Here is a 17113-nt window from a genome sequence, read left to right as displayed (position 1 = left end):
GGTGTAGGTGGGGGGTGTGTAGGTGGGGGGGGTGTGTAGGTGGAGGGGGTGTAGGTGGGGGGGGTGTAGGTGGGAGGGGGTGTAGGTGGGGGGGGGGGTGTGAAGGTGGGGGGGGGTGTGTAGGTGGGGGGGGTGTAGGTGGGGGGGGGGGGGTGTAGGTGGGGGGGGGGTTGTGGAGGGGGTGTAGGTGGAGGGGGTGTAGGTGGAGGTGGGGGGGGGGGTGTAGGTGGGAGGGGGTGTAGGTGGGGGGGGGTGTAGGTGGGGGGGGTGTAGGTGGGGGGGGGTGTAGGTGGGGGGGGTGAAGGTGGGGGGGGTGAAGGTGGGGGGGTGTGTAGGTGGGGGGGTGTGTAGGTGGGGGGGGGTGTAGGTGGGGGGGGGGGTGGAGGGGGTGTAGGTGGGGGGGGGGATGATGAGCCACTTTGTTGAGGTTATAATTTGTGGCCAGGTTGCTTTTGAAAAATAATTTAATACCTCAGTGGGCTTTGCCTGGTAGGATGGAGATGGTTTGGGTGTTGTATTTGTACGTGTTGGGTGTTGTGTTTGTACGTGTTGGGTGTTGTGTTTGTACGTGTGGGGTGTTGTATTTGTACGTGTTGGGTGTTGTGTTTGTACGTGTTTGGGTGTTGTATTTGTACGTGCTGGGTGTTGTATTTGTACGTGTTGGGTGTTGTATTTGTACGTGTTGGGTGTTGTATTTGTACGTGTTGGGTGTTGTATTTGTACGTGTTTGGTGTTGTATTTGTACGTGTTTGGGTGTTGTATTTGTACTTGTTTGGGTGTTGTATTTGTACTTGTTTGGGTGTTGTATTTGTACGTGTTGGGTGTTGTATTTGTACGTGTTTGGGTGTTGTACGTGTTGGGTGTTGTATTTGTACGGTTTTGGGCGATTTGTTTACCTTTCTTGCACTCCTATCGTGTTTTTTTTGTAACTGTTTATTGTTGTAACGTTCTGACCCGCCCCTACTGGACATCTGCGAAAAAGAGCTTTACAGCTCATCGGATTCCTCCAACACACGGACTCCTCGACTTACGAACATCCGATTCAACCCGGAACAAAAATCGGCGCCGGTCGGCGGTTTCCCACGGAGCGCGTCCCCCGCGGAACCAACGGGCGGCTCGTGGCCTGCACTGCCGCGCGCGCTCCTCTCACGCGGAGTCGCTCCCCCCCACTAGTGGGGCCGATCTCGCTCGACCGACGCCTGTCGCTGCGCTACGATCGCTTCATTCTGCACGCGAGGACAAACAACGGCGTCGTCCCTTTAATACAAATCCCGCGACGTTGAGCGAGGCTAGCCGCGGTCAATTGGGTTTCCCAGTCTGCTTAAGCGACCTCGTCCGTGTCGCCGGTTCCCATTGGCCGGCAATCGAAGACGTCGTAAGTAACGCGCCACGCTATTGGTCCGATCGGTGTCGGCCGTCGACCCTCCGCCAATGGGCGTCGCTTCCGTGCGACCGCGCGCTTATGCGAACTAGCAAATCCAGCGGCCATTCATTGCTTGAAGCGTCCTTTTTTTTAGATTCTACAGTTAATTAAATAAATGTTAATGCTTTTTAAAGTCACGTTACATTTCCTCGACCGTTCTAAATGTACCATGCTCGTAGATCGGGTAGTATTCCCGTGATGCGACCTTCAAATAGCTTGCGTCAATACTCGAGCTAATTCAACTCGTCGTTTGTGCAACGCAGCAGCAGCAGCATCATTTGTACCGTACTTGCTAACATGCTCGACCGGCCCCTGTCACAGTAACGTGGAATGTCCACCACCGTGGCTCGCGTCTACTGCGAGCGAGAAACGAGTGCCGCTCAAATCAGGAAGTCGCTCAGTCCTGATTGTTCACCGCAGTGGCTGCTGCATTGCCAAATGTCGAGAGGACTGCACATTTGTGATCGGTTTAACTTGATACAACAACGCGCACGACGACGGCAAAAGCGGCCCCGCAATGTGCCCGATCGTAGGTGTAATGTCTGGTGCGGACTTCCTTCGCACCGTACGTAGCTTCGCCGAGACGCTTCCCATAGATGACATGGGAGGGGGCTTCGGCAAAGGATGAGTCCCGGCTGCGGTGTCCATGAGTGACAGCCATGGGTACGCATCATGCAGGGGGGCAGAGCAGCAACGTCCTTTTGTTGCCCTGCACTTCGCGGTTCGGGGCGAGCTGCCGCCCCTAGTCAACACCGCAGCAGTACACGCCTTCTCCCGTGTGGACCCTAAAGATGCCGTGACATCGGCGATAGCCTTGCGGCTCGGGGATTTAGCGCGAATGGTTGTGATTTGCCGTTTTTTTTCCCAGACCTGGCGGAGAACGGCACGGAAGATCTCTGAGTCGCCATGGGTCTCCTGTCCGACCCAGTGACGAGGAAGAAGTTCGTCGGCCTGCTCCTCCGAAACAACACGAAGCTGTGGTGGGCAACGGCATCCGCGTAGAATCCCAGCAGTGTGGCCGTAGGCTGACGTTCGCGCTGGCTTCTCCGGTTACCCGAGTAATCTCTTACCCCGGCTGGCTATCCGCTCGTTTACTCGCCTAGTCGGATAACGCGAAAAGAGTGGGAAAACATTACATTTCGATTTAAAGCTTTCGTGACTGCAATGATTCATCTTCTTTGGTTCTTTCGGTAAAGTCACGTAGAATGAGAATATTTTATCAATTTATTATTTTATTCTCATTCTACGTGACTTTACCGAAAGAACCAAAGAAGATGGGAAAACATTCTCGCCTCTCTTACCATGTGTGACGCTGGACGGGAGGTGAAGCGCAGGGCTTAGTGACGTCAATGGCATCGTCGGCAGTGTCAGCGCTGGGCGTGGCTTGTGGGGGTTTCCTGCCTTCAGGTGGAAGGATGTGGGAGGCAGCCGCCGTTCCTCGAGTGATCGATTCAATTCCCGCTCCCGGCCAACACCAGTGACGATCACGGTACCTGGGCCTCCCCTAGGTTGACCTAAACTAAAACGAGAACCTTGTGCGGTGTGTTAACATCGACACTGGAGAGACGGCCGTGGCGTGGCGTGTTTGTCCACCGACCCCCGCCCCCCTCGTGCGCCGTGCCGGCCTTCGTCGTTCCTCCTCGTGAACGCCGCTTGCCCCGACAGTCCGTTAAAGGCTTCGCGGGCGGTCTTTGTCTCTTTGCGCCCTCTCGACGCCGGCGACGCTGGCAGCGCACTGAGCTACGTGGCGGGCGTGGCGTGGTTCCTGGCGCTGGCGTACGAGCCGCTCAACGCGCGCACCTACGTCTCGGAGAACGCGCTGCTGCCCGGCCTGGTGGACGGCCACTACTCGGACGGCGGCGATGCCATCGCCATAGCCAGGGAACTGGCGGCGCACAAGGCAGAGCGAGAGTGAGTGCACGTTCGCTCGCGCACGCACGGAGCAAGCGCACGGAGTGCACGTTCGCTCGCACACGCACGGAGCAAGCGCACGGAGTGACTGCAGTAATTCATATTCTTAGCTCTTTCGGTAAAGTCACATTGAAGGGAAACAATAAAATAATAAAATATATATAAAACAATAAAAATTCTCACGACGTTTCGACCATAACACAAACGGTCGTCATCAGGTGTGTCGGTTTGCATTAATTTGTTTATTTTTAAACGGTGTATTTATTTATTAAAAAAACGTCAGCGCCACGCGCAGCGATTTGGCAGTTTATTTAGAAGGACGAGTCATCTATGTTCTGAAAAGAGGAGGGGGGAGACGAAAAATTAATGTATGCTGTCTGAAAGCCACTGTAAGCGTGAACAATCAATTAAGACCTGAAATGGTTAATCAAATCTTTCCAATGATTGCTAAGCCAGAATCCATCTTCTTGGTTGAAATTGTCTCTGTGCTTGTATATGTGGATAGCCTCATGAACGAATCTCTCATGGTAGCCAGATGGCTTACAAAGAACCTCTGTCTTGGAAAAGTCAATGTCATGTGAGCCTACTGAATGATAACAATGATCTGCCACGGCCGAGGTGTTGGTCCTACCGTGTTTAAGGTCTGCTTTGTGTTCACGAATGCGGTCCGAGACATGGCATTTGGTTTCTCCAATGTAACTACTACCACAGAGGCAACTTAGTTTGTAGACACCAGGGTACTGTATGTCCGGAATCACATCTTTTACAGACGGAGCCAGATCACGGATTTTATGTAATGTGTTGAAACGGACCTGGATCTTGTGTTTATTCAAGATTTTGGAGATCTTTTTTGTGATCCCCGCAATGTAGGGTAAAGTGATGGTTTTGAAAGGCTCCTCAAGAGGGTCCTTCTTCATGGTTTGAGTGATAGCTTTGCGTATTGTATAGTCGGAGTAACCATTAGCCTTAAGAGCTTGGTGTACGTGCTTGAGTTCACTGCCTATGTGTTCCTGGTCGGATATGCATTGGGCTCTATGATAGAGAGTCTTGATGAGAGAGTTCTTCTGTGATGGATGGTGGTGGGAATCCGGTTTCAGATAAGCATCCGTATGGGTAGCTTTCCTGTAGAAATCCTGCATCCTTTCACTGGAAAAACCACCTCTGCGGTACAAAATTCTACTCACCTGGTATCGACAATCAAGGGTATTTCCCTGTCCCCAGACGACCTGCTTGTCAGTTTTGACGTAGTTTCCTTATTCACCAAGGTTCCTGTACCTGACACCATCGCAATCATTGAAGACTTGGTTCATCAAAGACTAAACACTGAGGTACCCCCCCTGGTGAGACACTGTTTAACCAATACATACTTCACTTGGAATGGAACTTTCTACAAACAAACTGAGGGCACCCCAATGGGCTCCCCCCCATCTCCGGTTATAGCTAACATTTTCATGGAGAAATTTGAGACTGACGCCATCCAGACTGCCACTCTGCGCCCAACCTTATGGAAGAGGTACGTGGATGACACTTTTGTCATCTGGCCACATGGCCGGCCTGCTCTAGACCAATTCTTCGACCACATCAATTCCATACACCCAGCCATCAGATTTACCATGGAAGTCGAAAAAGATGGCAAGCTACTTTTTTTGGATGTCCTAATTAAAAAGAGACCTGATGGTTCAATGAGCCACTCTGTCTACAGGAAAGCTACCCATACGGATGCTTATCTGAAACCGGATTCCCACCACCATCCATCACAGAAGAATTATCTCATCAAGACTCTGTATCATAGAGCCCAATGCATATCTGACCAGGAACACATAGGCAGTGAACTCAAGCACGTACACCAAGCTCTTAAGGCTAATGGTTACTCCGACTATACAATACGCAAAGCTATCACTCAAACCATGAAGAAGGACCCTCTTGAGGAGCCTTTCAAAACCATCACTTTACCCTACATTGCGGGGATCACAAAAAAGATCTCCAAAATCTTGAATAAACACAAGATCCAGGTCCGTTTCAACACATTACATAAAATCCGTGATCTGGTTCCGTCTGTAAAAGATGTGATTCCGGACATACAGTACCCTGGTGTCTACAAACTAAGTTGCCTCTGTGGTAGTAGTTACATTGGAGAAACCAAACGCCATGTCTCGGACCGTATTCGTGAACACAAAGCAGACCTTAAACACGGTAGGACCAACACCTCGGCCGTGGCAGATCATTGTTATAATTCAGTAGGCTCACATGACATTGACTTTTCCAAGACAGAGGTTCTTTGTAAGCCATCTGGCTACCATGAGAGATTCGTTCATGAGGCTATCCACATATACAAGCACAGAGACAATTTAAAGCGAGAAGATGGATTCTGGCTTAGCAATCATTGGAAAGATTTGATTAACCATTTCAGGTCTTAATTGATTGTTCACGCTTACAGTGGCTTTCAGACAGCATACATTAATTTTTCGTCTCCCCCCTCCTCTTTTCAGAACATAGATGGACTCGTCCTTCTAAATAAACTGCCAAATCGCTGCGCGTGGCACTGACGTTTTTTATAAATAAATACACCGTTTAAAAATAAATACATTTATGCAAACCGACACACCTGATGACGACCGTTTGTGTTACGGTCGAAACGTCGTGAGAATTTTTATTGTTTTATATATATTTTATTATTTTATTGTTTCCCTTCAACGTGACTTTACCGAAAGAGCTAAGAATATGTAATAATTAGTTAAGTGATACATTTATGCCATTGTAAGATATACCTTGGTACTAATTTTCATTTATTCTGAGTGCGACCATTCCAAATGTAGTTTGTTCAGGACATTTCCGACTGCATCAAGTGGACAAATAAAAGCAATCATGGTCTCATTCTGTCGAGCAAAGGCCTTAAGTATACTGCTGCTCGCCAACAGCATTTGCCCCAACAGTCTGTTAAGGCTACACGGGGGTGACCTTTGTCCTTTGGTGTCCGTCCGGGCGTTGGCAGCGGCATGCCGGTGGAGTGGCTGGTGCGTGCGTTGGAGCAGCGCGGGCTGGAGGTGCACACCCAGACCTTCTCCCGCGTGCTGCCCTTCCCCGACGAGCTGCGAGAGCGCTACGTACGTGAGCGCTGCGACCTCGCCCCGTGTACCGCCTGCACGGGGCGACTGGCCCGGCGATTTGGAATGCGTGACTGCATACAGAATCGGGAACCGTAAAAATATTTATGACACGCTGGAGGAATCCGATGACCTACGATGCCCTTTGTCACAGGTTTCCGGTCGGGTACGGGTAAGCATTTTACAATAACAAACGATGCACAAAACACGATAGGAGTGCCAAAGTATCAACACGCACGTCGCGAAATCAGATTTCACCGATGGACTGTTGTTGTGGACGAGTGTACGTTCGCGCGCGGCGTTTTCCAAAACGTGATTGCGATCGGTTGTTGATATGGTGGCGTGTGATCAGACTGAATGTATGTTATGTGTGTTGAACTTCTTTCACACCGTACGTAGCCAACCGTGCTCATCGGAGGAGGTGTGGGGAAAGGACAACAAACTAAACACAAAAGGCAGTTTGAAAGGAATAGAGTTTTCAATTTAGACATGCGTCGGACCACAAGGTGTGATTCCATGTTGTCAGACCCAGTGATTGGATGACATCATTATCACCATAAAGTTGTAATCAGTGGAAATCGATATCAAGATCGGTTCTGCCCTCCCACTTTCACCAAGTCTGCATAGACCAGCGTGATGAAGTATGGGCAATAGCAGGTGGGGAGGCCCTGACAAAGTCCCAAGCGTTATTTTGCTTTGATCACGCAATTCGATCGGGCCGAGCGTTCGCTTGGCCCGATCTCAAACGAGCGTCGTCGTCGGACCGCGATTGCCCAATGCCTGACCCTGGCGCGTGCCCTTGGCAGATGGTGCGCGGCACCAACGTGTACGGCATCGTGCGGGCGCCGCGCGCCGCCAGCACCGAGGCGCTGGTGTTCACCGTCGCCTTCCAGCCCGGGGAGCGCAACAATCAGGCGACGGGGCTCGCCCTGTCGCTCGCCGCCCACTTCCGCAGTACGCCAGCCGTGCCGGTGCCGCGTGACGGACGCGCCGCTTCGGGGGGCCTCCTAATGGCCGTGTGGGAGCGCCGAGACGCTCTCAAACTCTTTTAGTCGTCGGCCCGACGGCAGGCCTTTGTCTCAAACGCCACCCCCTCCCTCCCCCCGGTCCTGTCCGACCCAGAGCGCTGTTTTTTCATTTTCCTGCGTTGGCCCCTTCGAGTCAACAAGCAGCGTGTAACGTCCCATATCCTGTCTCTGGTTACATTTTACATTTCAAGCGTGGAAAGTTGCCAGTTCGAGCCTTGGTTGCTCGTCAAGTTTTTAAATAAATTATCGCCAGCCCATACTCCTATATGAAGGCCTCCCCACGCCACGTGGGTCACAGGAGTTGTTTGACTACTTCACATTGGTCAGCGCAGATTCATGAAGGAAGGAAGGGGGCCCCAGAATTATTGGTTCACATATCACTCTCGCCACTGATGTTAGCCGTGGCCAGGAATCGAACTCCGGTTGCCGTGTCTGTAGCACAGTGGCGCTAACCCGTTAGCCACCCCGTCACCACAGTGCCTGCACTATGATGATCGCGCCTCTTACTTCTAACTTCTTAGACGTCTCTCTCTTGCCTCTCTCCTGCGTTTAAACTTTCTTGCCTTTTTCATTTAGTAAAGCTCAAGATGCGATAGCATTTGTACGCAAGTACAAGGACTCCTCTACTTACGAACGAGTTAGGTTCCAGAGTTCTGTTCATCAGTCGATTTGTTCGTAAGACCAAACTTTACTCCTGTTGATTACAAACGTGTCGTACGGCGTGTACAATAAACACGTGGAATGGCTTTAAAAATTGTGTAATCTCCTGTAGATGTAGATGCCACTGGTTCTTCATGTTCTGCAGATGTAGATGTCACCACCGCCATCTATGGCGCAGCGGTTGAACTTGCAACTCTCGATCCGAACAGGCAACTGGACATACGGACAGATTGTTCATATCTCTGAAAGTTCGTCAGTCGAATGTTCGTAAGTAAAGGAGTCCCTGTATGTTGAACTTCTTTCGCACCGTCCATAGCTCAACCGGTGACGCAATTCAAGAAGCCATTTGTGTGCGTGCGTGCATCACAGGGCAGGTGTACTGGGCCAAGGACATCATCTTCCTCTTCAATGAACATGATCAGATCGGCATGCAGGCGTGGCTGGAAGCGTACCACGACACCAACCTCACCGGTAAACGGTCAACTTGCATGCCACCCACCACCGCACGCTTAGCCCCATGCCAATTTAGTAGGCACTCTTTGTGAGCAAATGTGTGGAAAATGATGTAGCTTCATATTAAATAGTGTACCGACCGTACACGGGCCTGTGCCCACAAATAGTCGACATTGATCTGACGACGTTTGGGATGATTGACACAAAATTACGATGAAAATTATGATGACGAAGATAAATTGGCCGTTTATCTGATCACCTCCGATTAGCACGGTTGGCTACTTACTGTGCGAAAGAAATTCAACATACATACAATTGATGGCTGTACGGCAAGTAGGTCGCAGTAAATGCCACACGTTGGTCTCGCTCTGTAAAACTGAACACGTGGATTAAGAGTGCGTATGCGAATTAGACGCCACTCGTAGGGATGCTGGCCAGTGGTCGAGACTAACGGTGGAGCGACAGCCGATGGATGGAACTCGCCTGAGAGTCCGTCCACCACGGACGAAGAGGAGCGAGGAGATCGGCTCCGTGTGCAGGTGCTGGGTGGATCGTGACATCGCCCGACTGAGAGATCGTGACAGCACGAGAGAGGCCTTCCATCCTCAATGGATTGATCATGGCTGGTGGTAGTGATGATGATGGTAATATCAATGCAAGCCATGTGAATTTCGTCTCCGGAAACGCAGACCTGTGCTTGTTGTTGCTATTGTCACGATTGTTTTGTCGTCGTTGTCGCAGGCATCTCATCGTCGGTGATGCGAGGCCGAGCGGGCTCCATCCAGGCGGCGCTCACGCTGGAGATGAGCAGCGATGTGCTCACAAGCCTCGACCTGCATCTGGAGGGCCTCAACGGGCAGCTGCCCAACCTGGACCTCGTCAACCTCGTCCACGTCATCTGCGGCAAGAAGGACATGCTGTGCACCATCCAGGGCCAGGTCAGCGCGCTCTCCGCTCCGCACCGCAGCAGCGCCGACGTGGCGTTTGAACAACGCCCGCGGCATAGCCTCGCACCGCGATGCCCAGCGGCAGCCCCCTCAGTTAATACTGCGAGCTTACGAGGCCCAGCGGCAGCCCCGGTTAATACTGCGGGCTTAACATGCCCAGCGGCAGCCCCGGTTAATACCGCGGGCTTACAATGCCTAGCGTCAACCCAGGTTAATACTGCGGGCTTACGAGGCCTAGCGGCAGCACCGGTTAATACTGCGAGCTTACGAGGCCCAGCGGCAGCCCCGGTTAATACCGCGGGCTTACAATGCTTAGCGTCAACCCCGGTTAATACTGCGGGCTTACGAGGCCTAGCGTCAGCCCCGGTTAATACTGCGGGCTTAGGAGGCCTAGCGGCAACCGCGGTTAAGCACGAATCTCTTCACGCCTTCCTCTCCTCCCCCACACCCTCCCCTCTCCCCCCCCCCTCCCCGATTTGTGCGCAGCTGATGCACCAGGACGGCGAGTCGTGGGAGGGCTACGTGCAGAGCCTGCGCACCGTGATGCTCATGGCGCTCAACCAGGCCTCGAGCCGCCCCACGGGCGACCACAGCCTCTTCCTGCGCTACCGCATCGAGGCGCTGACGCTCCGCGGCATCAACAGCCTGCGCTCGCGCAAGATCGGCGCCACCACGGTGGGCGGGTGCGTTGCTCGCGTCCGCCTCGTCGTGATGCCCTTTTCCACACCCCCCCCCCCACCCCCTTCCCCCCCCCCCCCGAGCCGTCGCTGATCGTGGGCGGTGTGTATTTAGCGCTTTACAGCCAGCCAGCAGGCGTGGCGCGTTAGCTGCGCCCGCCTGCGGTCTTTGTGCCCAGCTAGAAGCGTGGGGCCACGATGGCTCCTGTCAAGGTGACCTCTCCGGTAGGAACAAAGCTGAAGTTGTAGGCGAGTGCGATGTCTACGTCACCGTGTGTGTCATGCGGGAGCTTGATAATAACAATGACATCCATAGTGCCTTAGCATGGCACGATAATGCAGGAGGGTGCTGAAGATGATCCGTTATGTACCAAACAGTACACTTATTGTTTGCTTGCTCTTATGGAAATTACCACATTGAAAACTGAGCCAATTGATCAAAGTAGTTAAATTAAATATACAGGCAATACGCCCTCCTTCCCATATCTGCCCATCCACATAAAAAATAAACATTTTTACACATGTCCCATTAGCAGCCATTACTACCTTCTGGTGGTGAATGTCATCGGCAGTATTGATTTAATCCAAGCAATCTCTGCGCTGGTTTCGACGCTCAGTGTCTCGTCAGCGGCATCGGCCTCTCTTTAAACCAATGCTGGTGAACGACCAGATGTTAACTTGTTAAATAAGTCAAGGACACCCCTCCCCCCCCCTCTCTGAGACACGGGGCGGGCGGGCAGGGTGGGGTGTACTCACGCTCGTACTGCTCCTGCTGTGTCGCAGGCTGCTAGAGGGCATCTTCCGCAGCCTCAACAATCTGCTGGAACGCTTCCACCAGTCGTTCTTCTTCTACCTGCTGCCCTGCCTGCACCGCTACATCTCCATCGGGCACTACATGCCTGCCTTCGGCTTCGTCATCCTCGCGCCCATGCTCAAGATATCCTGCGGCGAGAGAGAGAGGCCTCACCGGACAGAGCGCGGTAGCGAAGGGATGTGGGCCGTGTGGCTCCGGGGAGGGTCGGTAATAATAATAATAATAATCATGTCATGTCATGAAAAGAGAAAATTGAATCTCTCCAATCGGGTTACAGCGACTGCTCGTCAAGTTCCGCGACGCGGTTGGCAGAGATCCACCGGTCGCGAGCAGGGCCGGATCGGCGTTGGCGGAATGCGTTCGTGGAACCCAGAGCTAAAATTGCACCGATTGGGGAGGTGGGAACTGTTGCTTTCCCGTAAACTTTCCATTACTCACGCGGGCAATTGTGACGCGCGTGTTTCGCGAGCGGATTGGATCGACGACGCGTCACCCCCCTGGCCCGCTCGGAGGCCTTCGGGCAGCGAACGCGAGTTGGCGCCGCGTCGATTTCGCCGCGCGTTTTTTCCCGCGTTGGTGACGACGACGACGATGGCTATTTTGGCGGTTTTGTCGGCGGCTGGGGGAGGACGTCGGAACGTCCCGAGTGGAGCGTAGGCGCGTTAGGGCGGGCTGCGGCAGCGCTTTCGCCGGGCCGCGCGTCTTTATTTCCTTGACCCCCTACCCTGGGCACATGGTGGAGCTGTGGATCCAGCTGGGACAGGAGGAGGAAGGGCCCAACGGGACGGCGAGGCGCGCCGAGCCGGCGGTAAGAACCCCACGCCGGCATCACGGCGGCACGCACGCCAACAAAGGGACACGTGGTGGTGGTGGGGGGGGTGCCTGAAGGTTGGCATCCGGGTGGCTCGGAGGTCACGGTGGCAGCGCCGGCACCTCGTGAGACCGGCAGTTGGAATCTACGTCTCGGGCACTCGTGGTTCTACTTTACTTACCTTGCTTATCGTGTTTTTGTACTGTCCGTTGTTGTAACGTTCTGACCCTGATGCTGGGTCTTCAAGTGTTGCAAGCGGACGTTCCCAGTCACGTCGCCATTGACTGCAATTGCAGTTAAACCTTCGCCTTGAATTTGTGGTGAAGTATGCAACAATTGTCCACGTGGTGTGGAGAGGCCCTCAATCAAGGATTGCGGGATGGGCCGTACACGTAACTTGTACGTACACAGATGTCCCGCACGAAAAGAGGTGATTACAATCAACTGTCTCGCCTAGTGAGCTAACACTCGCTTAACTATACACGCGCACACACACACATGCTTGCATACACATGCACGCACATACACACACCGCACATGCACAACACACACAATACGTACCCCATGCACGCACATACATACACCACACACACACACCATGCATGCACGTACACCACACATACACACATCCCACATACATACACCACACACACGCTGCACGCATGTACGTACACTACACACCACACCACACGCACACCACACCACACATACACAACACACACCACACATACCCCATCACGCACACACCACACATACACCATGCACGCACACCACACATACACACACGGCACATACGCCACACACCGCACACACCACACACACCACACACCACACACACACCGCACACACCACACACCACACACACCACACCCCAGGAGAGCCAGTCGGTGCTGCTGTTCCTGGCGGCCCCCATCACCATCTGCCACGCCACGGGCCTCGCGCTGCTCTACTTGCCCACGCTCGCTCAGCACGAGGCCGCCGAGTACTTCGGGGTGTCCGAGACGGAGGCCGTCACCTTCACCACGCTCGCCATTTACCTGGCCGGCATGGCCCTGCCCCACCAGACTCACCGGTACGCGTGACCTCACGTTGCGTCTCGGTTTTTCCAGCGCGCAACCGTGGCACGGCGCGGTTCAGAAGGCGCCCGCGTTGTTTTTCCACTGCGGGAAACCGAGCCGTGCCTTGGGCGTCGCGCGTAGCGAGCGAGTCGAGAGGCGCGTAGGGGATGCCGGGGGTGATGCCGGGGGTGATGCCGTGTCCTCACGCACGCGCACGGACCGGCGTTCAGTAGCGCGGCACGCTAACCGGTGCGCCGCCTCTCCCCCAGCCGTACGGTGCGAGCGCGAGGACCCGCGCGGGAGTTTCACTTCTCTCTGCGTGATCCCTGCCTCTGTGGGTAACCGCAGGGTCCTGCTGGGCTCGGGGACGCGCCGAGGCTGGATGACGCTCAAGTGCGTGACCCTGATGTACCTGTCGGTGCTGCTCACCAGCATCGCGCTTATCAACTTCTCCCTGGGCTTCCTGCTCGCGGTCGCCATGGTGCCCATCGCCACGTTCATCACGCCGTCCCGTCGCTGGTGACCGAGGCTTCCATCCCGTTTCGTTTACCACCCTCGGCGCTGGTGCCGTTAGAGTAATTAACAGCTCCTCTGTTGTGTTTTCTGGTTGTACGGTGTATGAATGTTGTTGAACTTCTTTCCCCGTACGTAGCCAACCGTGTGAAATCACATCAGGGGAATACAACACAACCGCATCTACCCTGTCACTCTCACCCCCTCACCCTTTCGCTCACTCACCCCCTCACTCTGTCACCCTCTCACTAACTCACCCTGTCATCCTCTCGCGATCTAACCCTGTCACCCTCTCACCAGCTCACCCTCTCACCCTGTCACCCTCTCGCCTTCTCGCCCTCTCACCCTCTCACCAGCTCACCCTCTCACCCTCTCACCAGCTCACCCTCTCACCCTCTCACCCTGTCACCCTCTCACCAGCTCACCCTGTCACCCTCTCACCCTGTCACCCTCTCACCCTCTCACCCTGTCACCCTGTCACCCTCTCACCCTGTCACCCTCTCACCCTGTCACCCTGTCACCCTCTCACCCTGTCACCCTGTCACCCTCTCACACTCTCACCCTGTCACCCTGTCACCCTGTCACCCTCTCACCCTGTCACCCTCTCACCCTGTCACCCTCTCACCCTCTCACCCTGTCACCCTGTCACCCTCTCACCGTCTCAGGCTCCTGCAAGTGGTGCTCCTGCTGCTGGCGTCCCCGGCCGTGCTGCTGCTCGTGTTGCTCGCGCTCCGCTGGGAGCTGCTGGAGGTGCCGTGGCAGCCGCTGGACGCGTGGCTCGCGCTGCTGCAGGCCCTGGCCGAGGCGGTGCTGAACCACCACCTGTACGGCGCCCTCGTGTTCCCGCTCGCCGCGCTCGCCATCTACCCCTGCTGGCTCATGCTGTGGAACGTGCTCTTCTGGACGTGCTGAGCTCGTATCGCATCCATAGACCCCCCCCCCCTGGACCCGGATCCCCCCACCCCCCAGACCCCTCCCACCCCCCCCCCCCGAGTCCCCATCCCCCAGGCAGGTCCCCATGTACCCGTTGCTTTTTTCCGAGCGCGTAGGGCGATCGAAATTTTACGAGGCGTGGGAATGCAATTTGCCAGGGTGGCGCAGTGGCACACACCTCTTCGATGCGCTAATATTGTGGTAAAGGAAAAGTTCTGGCGCTCGGCAATTGCTTGCACGGCGCAGCTGGGCGGTCGCACGTTCAAGAGCGCCGATGCTGGCGCCGTTGCGATCCGGGGGTTCAAATCTAGGTCTAGGCCGCCTGCGATCTAGAACAACAACAATAATAATAATAATGGTGAACTTGCGACGCGGCCCTTTGAAGAGAGAACGACTCGGAAGGCGCGAGGATGCCCTAGGCGAGCGGGAAGGCGACCACGCGCTGAGCCGGTGCCAACATTTGCCAAAGCTCTGCGGTCCTCTACGTGTTAAGATGTCTTCAACCAATCAATGAGTGTTTTTGCACGTGGGAGCGACACTTTTCCCATGCAGACGGAACGGGCGGCGTCCACGTTTTTTTCTGTACTGCCGTCTCCTGGCAAGCCACGGCACTGCACCTCCTGGACGCCCACGCGAAGGGAGTTTTTCAACATTTGTGCGGCGATCTACCAACCCTCACTGCCTTCACAGCGCTGGATTGCAGGCGACGTGCAGCGGCGTAGCCGCCACCACAATCACCACCACCGCCGCTGCCGCCACCCGGCTAACGTGGCCGCTGCAGCGTCGCGCGAGTTGATGGCCTCGTGGTCTCGGCCTCGTGGTCTCGGCCAGGCGGCCGGCGGCTGCGCGCACGACAGCCACCCTAAGCGACGAGGCTGTGACGCGACCGGGCCATGTGAAGGGTGAGGCCGCTACACAGCAACAGTGCAGGGTTGGGTGCGGGCCGGGGGGTGAATAGGGCACACGGCTTTGCACGCTGTAAGTGAAGAGAATGTCGCCAAATACTCAACCTGGAATGTCACTCGCCTGCGTTTGTGTCTGCGGAGAGCGGCGGCGTAGAGGTTAGCGCTACGCTGCGCTACGAACCCGGCGGCCCGAGTTCGATTCCCGCTCACGGCCAACACCAGTGACGATTACCTGAACCGGTCATGGGCCTCCACTTAGGTTGACTCAGCCTCAAATGAGCATCAGGTGTAGTGTGTTAAAACACCAGCACTGGGGAGACAAAGGCGGCCGGCCGTGGTGCTGGCCACCCGCCCCCTCGTGTACCGTTCTAGGCTTCATAGGCGCTGCTGGATAACAGTACTTGCCCCAACAGTCTGTTGCAGGCTATACGGGTGGGGGGGGGGTGATCTTTGTCTTTTGTGTGACCAACTTGAAAGAATGCTTGTGAATGAGGGGCAGACTTAAGAATGAAACGCCGTCCTGTCTGCTGCTGCTGCTTGCACGGTTTGTGCAGCAGCAACAGCAGCACATGGAAGTGCGCCGCCTGGTCGTTGTGCTCCACAACTCTCCAGAGAAAAACAAAAACTTTTTGGCCCAATGTGAAGCTTTGATGTGTTTCTATCTACTACTGTCCCATAAAAAGCCTCAAGGCAATATTTTTTTTGTTCCCCCGTTTACATTTCTGCTGAACGGTGGAGACGGTTGTGAATGCTAATGTGTCTCGGTGTTTTTGCACTGAAAGTTATACAATCTGAGAGTGATTTAGATTTACAAGGCACCCTTTAAACAATGTATCTCGGATCGCCATGCATGTAAAGAAGGGCAATAATTGAAGTAACCGGGGGGGGGGGAGGGGAGAGAGACTCCAGAGATATGAGGTAGTAATTTGAATGTGGTGTGCGCTGCGTACAGCAAGAAATAAAATACAGGGACTCCTCTACTTACGAACGAGGTCTGTTCGTAAGTCGATTTGTTCCTAAGTCCAACTTTACTCCTGTCGATTCCAAACGTTGTACGGCATGCACACTAAACATGGTTTGTTCGTATCTTTGAATGTTCGTAAGTAAAGTCCCTGCAATTATCTTGAATAGGATGTAGAACAACCCCGCAGGGCAAACGGCGAGAGGTCAATTTAGAGAGGTGCGTTTTAAAGGTAAGACTTCAACAAAAGTGAAACCAATGACTCCGATAACCAAAGGCGAAGAAGCGTTCCGCAGTCTGGGGAGCTGCGCTGTAAAACAATCCCCCAACAGCTTCTTGAAACGGCCGGGCCTTGGCGGAGATTTCCCAAACGGAAGCATAAGAGTTACACTCGAGTTGAATCCAGTTTGCCTTCATGCAGTCTGTGCGAGAGGGGTGTTTTGTTCTAAGTAACTTAAAGTATTTTTTTCTCTCCAATCAAAAAAGTCACGTCTTTATAAGTAACGGGATATGGATGAGGTGAAGGATTTTGAATAGGACCCGCATGTGCTGTGCGTTAACAAATCTCCACGTGGTCGTTGAGGGTTTGTGGGAAGCAATGTGTGTTTGGAAACCACATTGTGCCATCTACTGTACTATATGTAACAATTCACGTCTTGCCCAGTGCATCTTACCAATGTGTACACCCACAAATTGAGAAATGTAGTAAATTAAACTTGCTGTCTGGTCTGAATTTCTGTGCCATTGTTTATTCATTCGCAAAAGGTACGTCTTATTATTTACGCATGCACATTGTATTGCGACGGCGCATTCGCTGCAGTGAAAGTGTTCCCATTTGCTTTGTGAAATTAACTTCCATCGTGTATAATTTCACTAATGTGCGTGGCCTATTCTTTTGCTCACAAAATCGATGAC

The 17113-nt window shown here is 53.8% G+C and overlaps 1 protein-coding gene across 2 annotated transcripts; it reads left to right on the top strand.

The window, feature by feature from the left end:
- Positions 1–1036: 1036 nt before the first annotated feature.
- On the top strand, positions 1037–16931 carry GPAA1 (glycosylphosphatidylinositol anchor attachment 1). 2 transcript variants are annotated; one of them, XM_076052072.1, is made up of 13 exons: positions 1037–1372; positions 2292–2403; positions 3155–3334; positions 6327–6438; positions 7245–7392; positions 8496–8597; positions 9321–9517; positions 10013–10209; positions 10987–11142; positions 11753–11825; positions 12704–12900; positions 13235–13405; positions 14065–16931. In XM_076052072.1, exons 2-13 carry the CDS (start codon positions 2330–2332, stop codon positions 14309–14311), a joined length of 1854 nt encoding a protein of 617 aa, XP_075908187.1. In that variant the 5' UTR covers positions 1037–1372; positions 2292–2329; the 3' UTR covers positions 14312–16931. The 2 variants fall into 2 exon arrangements, with proteins under 2 accessions (XP_075908187.1, XP_075908186.1); XM_076052071.1 differs by having other exon boundaries at positions 1039–1375.
- Positions 16932–17113: the final 182 nt, after the last annotated feature.

This window comes from Petromyzon marinus, chromosome 54, assembly GCF_048934315.1.
Source record: "Petromyzon marinus isolate PM22_M1 ecotype Great Lakes invasive population chromosome 54, UKy_Petmar_22M1.pri1.0, whole genome shotgun sequence".
NCBI lineage: Eukaryota > Metazoa > Chordata > Hyperoartia > Petromyzontiformes > Petromyzontidae > Petromyzon > Petromyzon marinus.
This window is presented reverse-complemented; position numbering and strand designations above follow the sequence as displayed.

Bases quoted from the DNA above. Each gene is read 5' to 3' on its own strand.
- GPAA1 (XM_076052072.1), top strand. From the start codon at position 2,330: ATGGGTCTCCTGTCCGACCCAGTGACGAGGAAGAAGTTCGTCGGCCTG. The intron at 6,439-7,244 runs GTACGTGAGCGC...TGCCCTTGGCAG, and splicing joins ACGAGCTGCGAGAGCGCTAC to ATGGTGCGCGGCACCAACGT. The intron at 7,393-8,495 runs GTACGCCAGCCG...CGTGCATCACAG, and splicing joins GCTCGCCGCCCACTTCCGCA to GGCAGGTGTACTGGGCCAAG.